General features: G+C 42.1%; 1 protein-coding gene across 10 annotated transcripts in view; it reads left to right on the top strand.

Annotated features, from left to right (window-relative positions):
• The window catches only part of LOC106599757 (adhesion G protein-coupled receptor L2), a 126,082-nt gene that overhangs the window by 25,062 nt on the left and 85,176 nt on the right, over nucleotides 1-15,844 (top strand). For all 10 annotated transcript variants that reach the window (XR_001327565.2, XR_006769103.1, XM_014191055.2 and 7 more), the window contains exon 2: nucleotides 3,843-4,052. Coding sequence is in view for 8 of the 10 variants with exons in the window: in XM_014191055.2 (XP_014046530.1) it covers nucleotides 3,977-4,052 (76 nt within the window). In the remaining 2 variants the exon portion in view is untranslated. The remainder of the gene's footprint in view (nucleotides 1-3,842; nucleotides 4,053-15,844) is intronic.

Here is a 15,844-nt window from a genome sequence, read left to right as displayed (position 1 = left end):
TATGCCTCACTTACCTCTTTAAGTCATTTTCTGCTTGAGGAAGCCACCCAGCACCTACCACAATCTTCCCTTCCTTCCCCGACGTAAAACTATGATACGTCTGTCAGCACTCGTGGAAACCGTCTTCATGTTAATCGGCTAATCCTTTTATCTCAAGTCTGACCAAATCCAGTCCAGAAACCCCGCCAAACAAAACGGCCGGTTGGGGAGGGGGGGGGGGGTGAGCTCCTCCGCTAGCTTAAGGGAGAAAGGGAACATGTTACTCAGCGGGGCGACGGTGCGGGTGGGTCTGAGTAGTACTGAGCACTGAGCAGGAGGAGAAAGGGGCCCCGGGGCAGGCTGTGCGGGAGGCAGGGAGGGAACCCCAGGCCCTGCAGGCCCCTCGCCCCCTGGTGTCTAGTTGGGATCGGCGGTTGAGCCAGCCCAGCAGGGCAGAGGGGTTAGTGGGTAGGGGGTATTGGGGAGGGGTGTACCCTCTACCCCATAAACCCCCTGTCTCTCCAGTCTCCACCGGTCAACCACCATGCGTCCTCCATTAAAGCCCCCCTTCCTTAAACCCCCTGCCTCCAGGACTCATATTTGCGGATGATAAATGTGTAAAACGCTAGGGGAGGGCGGCACAGTCACGTGTGGCCTTGGTTGGAGGATGGGGGGGGGTATTTGAATGGAAACCATTTTTCTGCTCTCCTGCCTTAAATGCATCTGCAGGGTGACAGGACAGCCCTCACACGTCACTCAGACACCAGAGTACCAGCGATTATTAGCAAGGCTCATGTTGTTTTGGGCCGCTCTGAGACGGAGTAGCGTTTTCACTGCTGCTCCACTGTGTTATCTGATCTGGTGGCCTACTGTGGCTAGATAAGTAATTTCCGGACAAATAATCACATCTCACTCTCTCTATCTCTCTGTCTCTGTGTCTGAAAGCACCACCTATCTTCTAACTGATATATCATCATAGCCTCGTGTGTGTTAGCTTGGCGCCGCACCGTACAACAGTTTGTGGCAGATTTGACCTCAAAGCAAGATAAATTACCCTTGGGTCTGTAGGCTATGTGCACTCTGTTTAGTTAGCCTGTTCAAAACAGGACTCTCCAGTCACCCATAGAGCCATTTTAAAGAATGAATCCATAATGGAGATTTAAATGATGACTCTGTATGCTAATGCATATAGAAGTTCCCAACACAATGTTTTCTGTGTGTGTGCTGCCATAAATATATCTTAGCAGTGCATTAGTGGAGCCCAGAGAGTGATCAGAACCAAGTGTTGCGCCGCTCAAATTTAGGTTCATTATAAAATAATCAAGGTAGTTGATGAGTGTCTCTGGAGAGGAGAACACAGAAACGCAAATGATCCTCTCGTGGCACCTACCACGCTTCAAAGTGTAAAATGCTGCGTACTGTGTTCATGATGACATGTCTATATGGACAAGGTCACATTCTGGAAGTTAAATATAGATAGTACATCTTGAACTAGGTTAAGTCATGTGTTCCGGATAGTAGTCTCTTTGGTGTGTTTGTTTTGTTTTTGTGCAGGTCAAAGTGTGTGTATGTCTATTTGCTTGCGTGTGTTTGTGTGTGTGTTCTTGTTTGCTAACATGTTCACTACCGTTCAAAAGTTTGGGGTCACTTAGAAATGTCCTTGTTTTTGAAAGAAAATCATATTTTTTGGTCCATGTAAAATAACATCAACTTGATCAGAAATACAGTGTAGACATTGTTAATGTTGTAAATGACTATTGTAGCTGGAAACGGCTCATTTTTAATGGAATATCTACATAGGCGTACAGAGCCCATTTATCAGGAACCATCACTCCTGTGTTCCAATGGCACGTTGTGTTAGCTAATCCAAGTTTATCATTTTGAAAGGCTAATTCGATTACAGGCTCAAATTGGCAAGAAACAAATAACTTTCTTCTGAAACTATTCAGTCTATTCTTGTTCTGAGAAATGAAGGCTATTCCATGGAAGAAATTGCCAAGAAACTGAAGATCTCGTACAATGCTGTGTACTACTCCCTTCACAGAACAGCATAAACTGGCTCTAACCAGAATAGAAAGAGGAGTGGGAGGCCCCAGTGCACAACTGAGAAAGAGGACAAGTACATTAGTGTCTAGTTTGACAAACCTATGCCTAACAAGTACTCAACTGGCAGCTTCATTAAATAGCACCCGCAAAACACAAGTCTCAATGTCAACAGGCAACTCCGGGATACTGGCCTTCTAGGCAGAGTTGCAAAGAAAAAGCCATATCTCAGACTGGCCAATAAAAATAAAAGATTAAGATGGGCGAAAGAACACAGACACTGGACAGAGGAACTCTGCCTAGAAGGCCAGAATCCCGGTGTCGCCTCTGGTGTTTTGGGGTTACTATTTAATGAAGCTGCCAGTTGAGGACTTGTGAGGCGTCTGTTTCTCAAACTAGACACTCTAATGTACTTGTCCCCTTGCTCAGTTGTGCACTGGGGCCTCCCACTCCTCTTTCCACTCTGGTTAAAGCCAGTTTGCGATGTTCTGTGAAGGGAGTAGTACACAGCATTGTACGAGATCTTCAGTTTCTTGGCAATTTCTCGAATGGAATAGCCTTAATTTCTCAGAACCAGAATAGACTGACGAGTTTCAGAAAAGTCTTTGTTTCTGGGCATTTTGAGCCTGTAATCGAACCCACAAATGCTGATGCTCTAGTCTAAAGAAGGCCAGTTTTATTGCTTCTGTGATCAGAACAACAGTTTTCAGCTGAGCTAACATAATTGCAAAATTGTTTTCTAATGATCAATTAGCCATTTACAATGATAAACTTGGATTAGCTAACACAATGTGCCATTGGAACACAGGAGTGATGGTTGCTGATAATGGGCCTCTGTACGCCTATGTAGATATTCCATAAAAAATCATAATCATAAAACATTTCCAGCTACAATAGTCATTTACAACATTAACAATGTCTACACTGTATTTCTAATCAATTTGATGTTATTTTAAATGGACAAAAATGTGATTTTCCTTCAAAAACGAGAACATTTTTAAGTGACCCCAAACTTTTGAACGGTAGTGTACATGTGACATGGCCTCCATCCGGCGTATTTGACTTGTATTCTAACAAGTCTCTCTGGTGTGTGGAGGGCGTCTTCTGGGAGTTGAGCCTAACCTTAGCCGAGGCTGTTTGTGGTTCCCTTCAAGATAAGGAAGAAGCAGACAAAAGTACCTCACAAAGAAGCTGTGTCTCTAATGGTGTCCTGTCTGAGTCTGTGTGAGCGCGTTGCCTGAGCAACAGGGTCCTCTCTTGTGGGTATAAGGCAGTAGAGCTCTGGGGAGGAGATCGAGGGAGGCAGGGAGTGGAGGGATAAACGGGGTGAAGGTAGTCAGTGTAAACACTAATTCGCTACATGGAAAAGATGAGCCTATAGCCCAGGGATGAGTGCTCTGTCATCCTCTCTTCTACCCAAGAGTATTTCCTGTCAGAAGCGAATAATAAACACTAATGGTAGTCTTGATAGACTGAATAGCTCCAGTATTTTGTCAAACCTCTCCATTTGCCTGTCTGCATGGACTGAATATCTCACTATCTGACTGGTTTGACTGATGAATGTTTGTGGTCATTTTGGCAGATGCATATATCCGAAGTGACTTACTGTTATCACACATTTTCAGTATACATTTGTCTCGCCATGAATATTCACCATTTGTACTGAGTGTTGAATATTTATGGTAATGCATCGCTCAAACCCATCTTGAAAGATGGCAGCAGTGATGACATAGGCTTTGTGATGATGATGTTGTCTCGATTTGCAGCAGTAGCTTTTTTCCCCCTCCTTTTCACCCCAATCTTCCTCTCTGTATTTTCAGATGAGAAGATGACTGGTGAGGCTTCTCCTAAAACCACAGATCGCTGACTACTCCAAGACTCCTCTGCTTTGTCGATTCTATAACCACAGTTGTTAACTAGAGGGCATCTGGTGACCTCTCCACACCCAGAAACAATGGCTCCTGCAGCGTGGAGGTGTTTAGTTCTCCATTGTCTACTGCTCACCCTAATTCATTTCCATTGTTCAGAAGGTAAGTCCTTACATGTCTGGATTTGACTCCGATACATGGTGTGTGTGTGTGTGTGTGTGTGTGTGTGTGTGTGTGTGTGTGTGTGTGTGTGTGTGTGTGTGTGTGTGTGTGTGTGTGTGTGTTCACTGAATGCGATTGTGTTCCATGAAAGTATGTTTGCAGTCTTCTAATGGGAGTGAAGAGTTGTGTTATATGGTGAATTCACTTCCAAGATATTTTATCGTTGAAGGTTCACAATAGCACAGGGACTCAGTTGTAGATCTGAGTGCAGTGCACCGAGGCTTTTGTAATTCAGAAAAGTCCATTTGTTTTTATATGCAACTTGATAGGATGATTCTGTTCAGTCCTTGCACCTGGAGGCTTCAATCAAAGGAGATGGCATTTTGCCTAACAGAAGAGTTTTTGGAAAGAAGTACTACTGGTTTTGTGTGTGGTTTTTATGCTACCCAAAGGCATCTTGGGATTTTTTTTTCTTTTTCATTCCCATGCCTTACTTTAGATTAGTACGTTTGGCTGTCATTACAAGTTTGTCAAACTATTCTCTCTGATATGTTCCCATCGGATGCATTAATATCGGTTGGTTGGTATTTCTGCTTAATGACAATCATTACATGTCTGTTCGGATTTACTCTCATTGTACTCAAATCACATGCTAGCGTGCCAAACATTGATTACAGCCAAACGTCAAAGCATATCAACTGCTGAGATTTCTTTTGAATTAAATATCTCTTTGTTGTGTTTTTATTTCACACTTTCATAGATTTCAATAGTTTTTTTGGTTTTTATATTTAAATCTGACTGTGAAAGATGATTTGTTAACTAAAAAGAGATGGGAATGGAACAATCGAAGCAGGCACAAGCATTCAGAAGGAGATAGACTCACTTTGTAGATGTATAGCATTTGAAGACGATACTAAATAACTCCAATTTTTTTCCCAAGAAAAAAAAACGACCTCAGAAAAGTTTGAAGAATGGGGCTCTGATTTGAGCTGCGAGATGGTCTGGGCTGAACGGTCCCGGTGATTTTCTTTTCAGGGGAGTTCCTGCTTTGGTATGCAGAAAGTCAAGGTTTTGGGTTTCACTTGATGAAGGCGAGGGCTCTCAGGCCTATGAATGCATATTTGCCCATTTTTATCAAAGAAGGAATGTGTGTGGGTTTTCACATTGAAAACTATGTCGGATCCATCCATACGCCACTCACCTTCACCCTGTGTGTGTTTGTGTGTGTGTGTTTGTGTGTGTGTGTGTGTGTGTGTGTGTGTGTTTTGTGTGCCATTTTTTAAGCATAAATCACATTTCCATGGAATTCCGACCTACAAAAGGCCCCCTCTTAAAAATGACTTGCTCTCTTCAGTGAGGAAGTGATAGTATTATGACGTGGCCATGTACACCCGAAACAAAAACATTCCTTGTGTTTTGAAAATCTTTAATGGGTTATTGAATGCTTATTCTAGGTTTTTGTAACTAGAGGAATGGAGTCAGCGCAAATACTTGTGACTGTCCCCTCATTCCATCGAGTTAATTAACGTTTATGAAAAATGCCATTTGGTGGGTTTTCTAATTAGCATAATAGGGACATCATTGAATGCACATCATTGGAAACCATGGTTCAGTGGATGTGATTTTTATATTCAAATATATCGCTCTGTTTCTCTCTATTTATGCACAATGCTTTCTAAAAGTTCTAGTAATGACTTCCGTTCTCTATTTTTTATTGCTGCTTTTTCAAATTGTTATCTAACTTATATGGCCATATATTGACTAAGTATATCATTCCTGGAGCAGCAAACGGGGTCAGGGATGGTATCATGTTACTCAAGGTTGGTTTTAGACCGCCCAGCCTGTAGATATGAAGATAGACGTTGACAACCAGATTCAGAGCAAGCCAAGCGCCAACCCTACAAAGGTAGGGCCAAGTTCCTCTCACAATGGCAGTTATTATGAACTTCAAAGAAAAGAAGCCAAGATTTGGGGGGGGATTATGTTCTGCGGTTTATTTTGTGTAGATATTGTGTAGACGTTGTTCTGTTGTTAATACCAGGAGTGGAATAGGCCCCTCAACCGAAACATCCAAACATGTATGAAACAGAAAGAAGAAGATAAAGTCGTTTCTCTTCTTTGTCTGTGACATCTCTTTGTGTAGATGGGGATTAAGGATAATTCAGGAAACACTGTTTGTTTTGTTCCCAACAAGTGTTTGGATTGCAGGCAATATACAGTTTCTACACCAGGTTCTGTGTATTTGACAAGCATATTAAACTGAGGTGTCAATGTTTTGTCTATTCAAATACCAGCCTTTGTGAAAAGTGCCTAAGGGTTAAAGCAGACAGTGGTGTAATTATTTTTGACCTAGTTTATTCACATGACCCTTGTACATATTGAGAATTAGAGACTAACTTTTTCAGTCAGTGAAAATTGCCAAAATGTAGGCACTCTTATTCACTCTTAGTAGACATGGAGGGCTTACATTTTTACTTGAAACTATTTGCACATAATTTGATATTTTACATGCATTAGATTGCATTGCTTTCAATAGACGATCTTGCCTAAAAGTTATTATATTATTCTATCAACTCCCATACTTGAGTGATTTTATTCTATCAAGATGGTTATAAGGGTCAACTATAGGTCCCAACTCATCAAAATGATTGGACTCAAGCCATAAGTAAGCCATGGCTGTGAATTGATGGAATGGTCTCCCATGTGCCACACTGGTATTTCCAGTTGTCAGAGTGGAATGAATGGAAAGAAAGCATCGGGCCTCGATTCTCCACACTGGCCTCCAGCCATAAACGTCCAGTCTGTCATCTGACTGATATGCTTGGTTTGGTGTTTTTATAATTCATATCTGAACGGTACGGGTTTATGGCAGGGCTATCATGAATTATCAGTCGAGCCCTGGGAGATTCACAGATGACTGGCGAGACTGCGTGCTGTGAACATGCACACAGAACGCCCTCTGATTTATCCCTTTCCCATGGCACGTTCGGGCCCAAATGGAAGTCTTCCGTGAAACAAGACGGGTTTTATCGTTTGGACTTTCATCTAGCCGTGACCGCATGGGGGGTGTCGCTGAGAGATGGATCTTAACCATCACATTCTCAAATTGTTTATTATACTGCAGTCATCATTAGAATTCAGTCAATATTGGCTACAGCATATATAGCAATCCTTTCCCACACAATCCTTTCCCTCACAATGCTTTCTCGCTATGTCCATCTTTAAGATGAAATGTGTCTTTTTGAATGTAACCTTGCAGAATTTCCCATGAATAGGAGAAACTGGTAAACCTAGATACGATTTGTCCCCAAAATGTTTTATTAAAATGAGAAAAAGCTATATTGAACAGCACAGGATTCAGCATTTCATTCTGCGAAACAAAACACAATATCACCCTTGATGGGGTAATTTAGATTAGCAGTGATTTCCTGAGTGGGTCTTGGGAAACCAAAAGCAGCAACAAGAATGTTCCCATCTGTCCATACGCGCAACTGTGATTTAAGAGTGCAGGCCTTTGGGAGAGGAGAGGCCTAGCTTGCTTTTATTGTGTATTTAGATGTGATTGTAAAACTTCCTGTTATATGGCCCTATGATGAACAGACACTCAATCTATTAGGTTGGGAGCTAAGCCTCCTGACAGGTTGATTTCATTTGCTTAGCATGCCCCTAAATCTTGTTTGCTGGCAGCGACACAACCCAGCTCAATTCACACCCTCAATGTCTCAAGTGGATATAAACACACTGGACCGGATCCCTGCCTCACTTTTTCCACTCAAATGTGAGATCTAGAGTTAAAGTAAATGGAAGTTCCTCAGACTCAAACAACCCAACTCAAATAATGGTGGTGGCAAACTAATATTGTTCCCTGTGGTGTATACAGTGGAGAGGAGTTTCAGTTTAATTGAACACCCCTGCTTAAATGTAAATTCTTAGTCGTTTTTCACAAGTCACGTCCTTCCCAGGGCTTACAAATGTCATGACAAAGTAATGCATTTAATCAAACGTTCATGTGTGTAAAAACACGTAGGCTGTATTTTTTATATTCAGCATTAATCATGTATGAGACTTTAAGAATAAGGAAGATGATTGAAGGTAATAACAATATGTCCGATTTTATTACAGTATAATTTCCAGTTCATATGGTAATATTTACATGGAGATGAATTGAAGCCAAGAGTATGTCACATTGAGTCAACAATATACACAACATATAGCAAATACTAGACAACAAATAAGAACAAAGAAGATTTATTACAGGTGAGACCAAAGGCAAGAATAGTGATGATCAGTGTAAACAATGCAATCTGTCCTATTGCGGCATGACTATTTCTACCTGTGCTATTGAATATTTTAACTTGGCATTGTCAGCAATTTTCTCCTTCATCATGACATAGATTTTATTGTGTCCGGGAGAGTTTAGTTTAAAAAACATCATGTTTTTAAAAGACAATTCTCTTAAGGCGCTTGTTGGATGCTTGTTTGATGGGGATGGCGCCGGAGGGGAAGGCAGCCGTCTTATCGGCTCTTAACTAACCATGCCATTTTGTTAGTTTTTTTGCGTTGTTCGTAACTTGTTTTGTACATAATATTGCTGCTACCGTCTCTTATGACCGAAAAGAGCTTCTGGACATCAAAACTGCGATTGCTCACCTCAAACTTCTTCAATGAGTCAGACGGGAGGGATATAGTACAAACACCCGACCAAGCCCAGATCCCCGTTATTCGCTGGAGAAGGAAACCGAGATTTCATGGAAAGAGATCCGGGTGCCTTGTGAGGATCAGGCGACGAGTGGCTAATCTGCCCTTGCCTTCCGTCCTGCTAGCTAATGTTCAATCGCTGGAAAATAAAAGAGACGAACTGAAAGCACGTTTATCCTACCAACGGGACATTAAAAAACTGTAATATCTTATGTTTCACAGAGTCGTGGCTGAACAACGACATTAAGAACATACAGCTGGCGGGTTATACAGCTCGCGGGTTATATCTGCAGGACAGAACCGCAGCTTCTGGTAAGACACGGGCCGGGGGCCTATGTATTTATGTAAACAACAGCTGGTGCACGATATCTAAGGAAGTCTCGAGATTTTTCTCACCTGAGGTAGAATTATTTAATGATAAGCTGTAGACCACACTATCTACCAAGAGAGTTTTCATCTGTATTGTTCGTAGCTGTCAACATACCACCACAGACCGATGCTGGCACTAAAACCGCCCTCAATGAGTTGTATACCGCCATAAGCAAACAGGAAAGCGCTCATCCAGAGGTGGCGCTCCTAGTGGCCAGGGACTTTAATTCAGGGAAACTTAAACCAGTTCTACCTAATTTATATCTGCATGTTAAATGTGCAACCAGAGGGAAAAAAATTCTAGACCACCTTTACTCCACACACAGAGATGCGTACAAAGCTCTCCCTCGCTCTCCATTTGGCAAATCGGACCATAATTCTACCTTCCTGATTCCTGCTTACAAGCAAAAATTAAAGCAGAAAGCACCAGTGACTCGGTCTATAAAAAAGTGGTCAGATGAAGCAGATGCTAAACTACAGGACTGTTTTGCTAGCACAGACTGGAATATGTTCCGGGATTCTTCTGATGGCATTGGAGGAGTACACCACATCAGTCACTGGCTTCATCAATAAGTGCATCAAGGACGTCGTCCCCTCAGTGACTGTACATACATACCCCAACCAGAAGCCATGGATTACAGGCAACATTCACACTGAGCTAAAGGGAAGAGCAACCGCTTAAAAGAAATCCCGCTATGCCCTCTGACGAACCTCCGATGAACCAAAGCATCAATACAGGACTAAGATCGAATCGTACTACACCGGCTCCAACGCTCGTCGGATGTACGAGGGCCTGCAAACTATTACAGACACAATCCTACTAGACGAGCTAAATAACTTCTATGCTCGCTTCAAGGCAAGTAACACTGAAACATGCATGAGAGTATCAGCTGTTCTGGACGACTGTGTGATCAAGCTCTCCGCAGCCGATGTAAAACCTTTAAACATGTCAACATTCACAAGGCCGCAGGGCCAGACGGATTACCAGGACGTGTACTCCGAGCATGCACTGACCAACTGCCAAGTGTCTTCACTGACATTTTCAACCTCTCCCTGTCTGATTCTGTAATACTAACATGTTTCAAGCGGACTACCATAGTCCCTGTGCCCAAGAACACTAAGGTAACCTGGCTAAATGACTACCGACCCATAGCACTCACGTCTGTAGCCATGAAATGCTTTAAATGGCTGGTCATGGCTCACATAAACACCATCATCCCAGAAACCCTAGACCCACTCCAATTTGCATACTGCACCAACAGATCCACAGATGATGCAATCTCTATTGCACTCCACACTGCCCTTTCACACCTGGACAAAAGCAACACCCATGTGAGAATGCTATTCATTGACTACAGCTCAGTGTTCAACACCATAGTGCCCTCAAAGCTCATCACTAAGCTAAGGACCCTGGGACTAAACAGCTCCCTCTGCAACTGGATCCTGGACTTCCTGACAGGCCGCCCCCAGGTGGTAAGGGTAGGTAACAACACATCCGCCACGCTGATCCTCAACACGGGGGCCCCTCAGGCGTGCGTGCTCAGTACCCTCCTGTACTCCCTGTTAACTCATGACTGCACGGCCAGGCACAACTCCAACACCATCATTAAGTTTGCTGATGACACAACAGTGGTAGGCCTGACCTCCGACAACGATGAGACCGCCAATAGGGAGGTCATAGACCTGACCGTGTGATGCAAGGACAACAACCTCTCCCTCAACATGATCAAGACAAAAGAGATGATTGTGGACAACAGGAAAAGGAGGACAGTGCAAACCCCCATTCTCATCAACGGGGCTGTAGTGGAGCAGGTTGGTAGCTTCTAGTTGCTGATCTATGCATAGTCACTTTAATAACTTTACCTACATGTACATATTAACTCAATTACCTCGACACCAGTGCCCCCGCACATTGACTCTGTACCGGCACCCCCTGTATATAGCCCTGCTATTGTTATTTCAACCCTCTCTTCAAAGGGGGTGACACTCTAGACCCAAACTGTTATAGACCTATATCCATCCTGCCCTGCCTTTCTAAAGTCTTTCGAAAGCGAAGTTAATAAACAGATCACTGACCATTTCAAATCCCAACGTACCTTCTCCGCTGTGCAATCCGGTTTCCGAGCTGGTCACGGGTGCACCTCGGCCACGCTCAAGGTACTAAACGGTATCAATACCGCCATCGATAAAAGACAGTACTGTGCAGCCATTTTCATCGACCTGCCAAGGCTTTCGACTTTGTCAATAACCGTATTCTTATCGGCAGACTCAATGGTTTCTCAACTGACTACCTCGCCTGGTTCACCAACTACTTCTCAGACAGAGTTCAGTGTGTCAAATCGGAGGGCCTGTTGTCCGGACCTCTGGCAGTCTCTATCGGGGTACCACAGGGTTCAATTCTCGGGCTGACTTTTCTCTGTATATATTAACGATGTCGCTCTTGCTGCGGGTGATTCCTCGATCCACCTCTACGCAGACGACACCATTCTGTATACATCTGGCCCTTCCTTGGACACTGTGTTAACTTGTTATGGATAGGGGGCAGTATTTTCACGTCCGGATAAAAAACGTACCCGATTTAATCTGATTATTACTCCTGCCCAGAAACTAGAATATGCATATAATTATTAGCTTTGGATAGAAAATACTCCAAAGTTTCTAAAACTGTTTGAATGGTGTCTGTGAGTATAACAGAACTCATTTGGCAGGCCAAAACCTGAGAAGATTCCAAACAGGAAGCGCCCTCTCTGACTATTTCTTGGCCTTCTTGATCATCTCTATCCAAAACAAGGGATCTCTGCTGTAACGTGACATTTTCTAACGCTCCCATAGGCTCTCAGAAGGCGCCAGAACGTTGAATGATGACTTTGCAGGCCATGGCTGAAAAACAGTAGCGCATTTGGATAGTGGTCGATCTGAGAACAATGAGACTGGGGGCGCGTGCACGAGAAGACTCCATGTTTTTATTTTTTCGTCTTTGAACGAAAACAGGGTTTCCCGGTCGGAATATTATCGCTTTTTTACGAGAAAAATTGCATAAAAATTGATTTTAACCTGTTGGGGCTAGGGGGCAGTATTTTCACGGCTGGATAAAAAAACGTACCCGATTTAATCTGGTTACTAATCCTACCCAGTAACTAGAATATGCATATACTTATTATATATGGATAGAAAACACCCTAAAGTTTCTAAAACTGTTTGAATGGTGTCTGTGAGTATAACAGAACTCATTTGGCAGGCAAAACCCTGAGACATTTTCTGACAGGAAGTGGATACCTGATGTGTTGAATTACCTTTAAGCCTATGCCATTGAAACACACAGGGGCTGATTAATGTTTTGGCACTTCCTATTGCTTCCACTAGATGTCACCAGCCTTTACAAAGTGTTTTGAATCTTCTACTATGAGATCTGACCGAACAAGAGCCTTGGAACGGTGATGGCCGATTAGACTCTGGCGAGCGAGGTCATGTTGGGTACCCTCGTTCCAAAACGTTTTAAAAGAGAATGCATTCGTCCACCTTGAATATTATTCATGTTCTGGTTAAAAAAGGCCCTAATGATTTATGCTATACAACGTTTGACATGTTTGAACGAACGTAAATATATTTTTTCCCCTCGTTCATGACGAGAAGTCAGGCTGGCTTAGATCATGTGCTAACAACACGGAGCTTTTTGGATATAAATGATGAGCTTTTTTGAACAAAACTACATTCGTTATGGACCTGGGATTCCGGGAAGTGACATCTGATGAAGAGAATCAAAGGTAATGGATTATTTACATAGTATTTTTGATTTTAGATCTCTCCAACATGGCCGTTTGTCTGTATAGCAAAGCATATTTTTCTGGGCGCAGTGCTCAGATTATTGCAAAGTGTGATTTCCCAGTAAGGTTATTTTTAAATCTGGCAAGTTGATTGCGTTCAAGAGATGTAAATCTATAATTCTTTAAATGACAATATAATATTTTACCAATGTTTTCTAATTTTAATTATTTAATTTGTGGTGCTGACTTGACTGCCGGTTATTGGAGGGAAACGATTTCTTCAACATCAATGCCATAGTAAAACGCTGTTTTTGGATATAAATATGAACTTGATAGAACTAAAAATGCATGCATTGTCTAACATAATGTCCTAGGAGTGTCATCTGATGGAGATTGTAAAAGGTTAGTGCATCATTTTAGCTGGTTTTATGGTTTTGGTGACCCTGTCTTTGAATTGACAAAACATTACACACAGCTATTGTCAATGTACTCTCCTAACATAATCTAACTTTATGCTTTCGCCGTAAAACCACAAATTAAATAATTAAAATTAGAAAACATTGGTAAAATATTATATTGTCATTTAAAGAATTATAGATTTACATCTCTTGAACGCAATCAACTTGCCAGATTTAAAAATAACCTTACTGGGAAATCACACTTTGCAATAATCTGAGCACTGCGCCCAGAAAAATACGCTTTGCGATACAGACAAACGGCCATGTTGGAGAGATCTAAAATCGAAAATACTATGTAAATAATCCATTACCTTTGATTCTCTTCATCAGATGTCACTTCCAGGAATCCCAGGTCCATAACGAATGTAGTTTTGTTCAAAAAAGCTCATCATTTATGTCCAAAAAGCTCCGTGTTGTTAGCACATGATCTAAGCCCGCCGGACTTCACTTCATGAACGAGGGGAAAAAATATATTTACGTTCGTTCAAACATGTCAAACGTTGTATAGCATAAATCATTAGTGCCTTTTTTAACCAGAACATGAATAATATTCAAGGTGGACGAATGCATTCTCTTTTAAAACGTTTTGGAACGAGGGTACCCAACATGACCTCGCGCGCCAGAGTCTAATCGGCCATCACCGTTCCAAGGCTCTTGTTCGGTCAGATCTCATAGTAGAAGATTCAAAACACTTTGTAAAGGCTGGTGACATCTAGTGGAAGCAATAGGAAGTGCCAAAACATTAATCAGCCCCTGTGTGTTTCAATGGCATTGGCTTAAAGGTAATTCAACACATCAGGTATCCACTTCCTGTCAGAAAATGTCTCAGGGTTTTGCCTGCCAAATGAGTTCTGTTATACTCACAGACACCATTCAAACAGTTTTAGAAACTTTAGGGTGTTTTCTATCCATATATAATAAGTATATGCATATTCTAGTTACTGGGTAGGATTAGTAACCAGATTAAATCGGGTACGTTTTTTTATCCAGCCGTGAAAATACTGCCCCCTAGCTCCAAAAGGTTAAACAGCGTTTGACATGCTTCGAAGTACGGTAATGGAATATTTTGAATTTTTTTGTCACGAAACGCGCCGGGCGTGTCACCCTTCTTTACCCTTCGGATAGTGTTTTGAACGCACGAACAAAACGCCGCTATTTGGCTATAACTATGGATTATTTGGAACCAAACCAACATTTGTTATTGAAGTAGAAGTCCTGGGAGTGCATTCTGATGAAGAACAGCAAAGGTAATCCAATTTTTCTAATAGTAATTCTGAGTTTAGTGAGTCCCAAACTTGGTGGGTGTCAAAATAGCTAGCCCGTGATGCCGGGCTATCTACTCAGAATATTGCAAAATGTGCTTTCACCGAAAAGCTATTTTAAAATCGGACACTGCGATTGCATAAAGGAGTTCTGTATCTATAATTCTTAAAATAATTGTTATGTTTTTTGTGAACGTTTATCGTGAGTAATTTAGTAAATTCACCGGAAGTGTTCGGTGGGAATGCTAGTTCTGAACGTCACATGCTAATGTAAAAAGCTGGTTTTTGATATAAATATGAACTTGATTGAACAAAACATGCATGTATTGTATAACATACTGTCCTAGGAGTGTCATCTGATGAAGATCATCAAAGGTTAGTGCTGCATTTAGCTGTGGTTTTGTTTTTTGTGACATTATATGCTAGCTTGAAAAATGGGTGTCTGATTATTTCTGGCTGGGTACTCTGCTGACATAATCTAATGTTTTGCTTTCGCTGTAAAGCCTTTTTGAAATCGGACAGTGTGGTTAGATAAAGGAGAGTCTTGTCTTTAAAATGGTGTAAAATAGTCATATGTTTGAAAAAATGAAGTTTTCGGATTTTCGAGGACTTTGTATTTCGCGCCTTGCCCATCATTGGCTATTGTAGCAGGTGTTCCGCTAGCGGAACGTCTAGATGTAAGAGTTAACTAACCTCCAAACGAGCTTCAATGCCATACAACACTCCTTCCGTGGCCTCCAACTGCTCTTAAACGCTAGTGAAATAAATGCATGCTTTTCAACCGTTCGCTGCCCGGACCCGCCCGCCCGACTAGCATCACTACCCCGGACGGTTCTAACTTAGAATATGTGGACAACTACAAATACCTAGGTGTCTGGCTAGACTGTAAACTCTCCTTCCAGACTCATATTAAACATCTCCAATCCAAAATTAAATCTAGAATCGGCTTCCTATTTCGCAACAAAGACTCCTTCACTCACGCCGCCAAACACACCCACGTAAAACTGACTATCCTACCGATCCACGACTTCGGCGATGTCATTTACAAAATAGCTTCCAATACTCTGCTCAGCAAACTGGATGCAGTCTATCACAGTACCATCTGTTTTGTTACCAAAGCCCCTTATACCAACCACCACTGCGACCTGTATGCTCTAGTTGGCTGGCCCTCGCTACATATTCGTCGCCAGACCTACTGGCTCCAGGTCACCTATAAGTTGATGCTAGGTAAAGCTCCGCCT

Source organism: Salmo salar, chromosome ssa03, assembly GCF_905237065.1.
Source record: "Salmo salar chromosome ssa03, Ssal_v3.1, whole genome shotgun sequence".
Lineage (NCBI taxonomy): Eukaryota > Metazoa > Chordata > Actinopteri > Salmoniformes > Salmonidae > Salmo > Salmo salar.
This window is presented reverse-complemented; position numbering and strand designations above follow the sequence as displayed.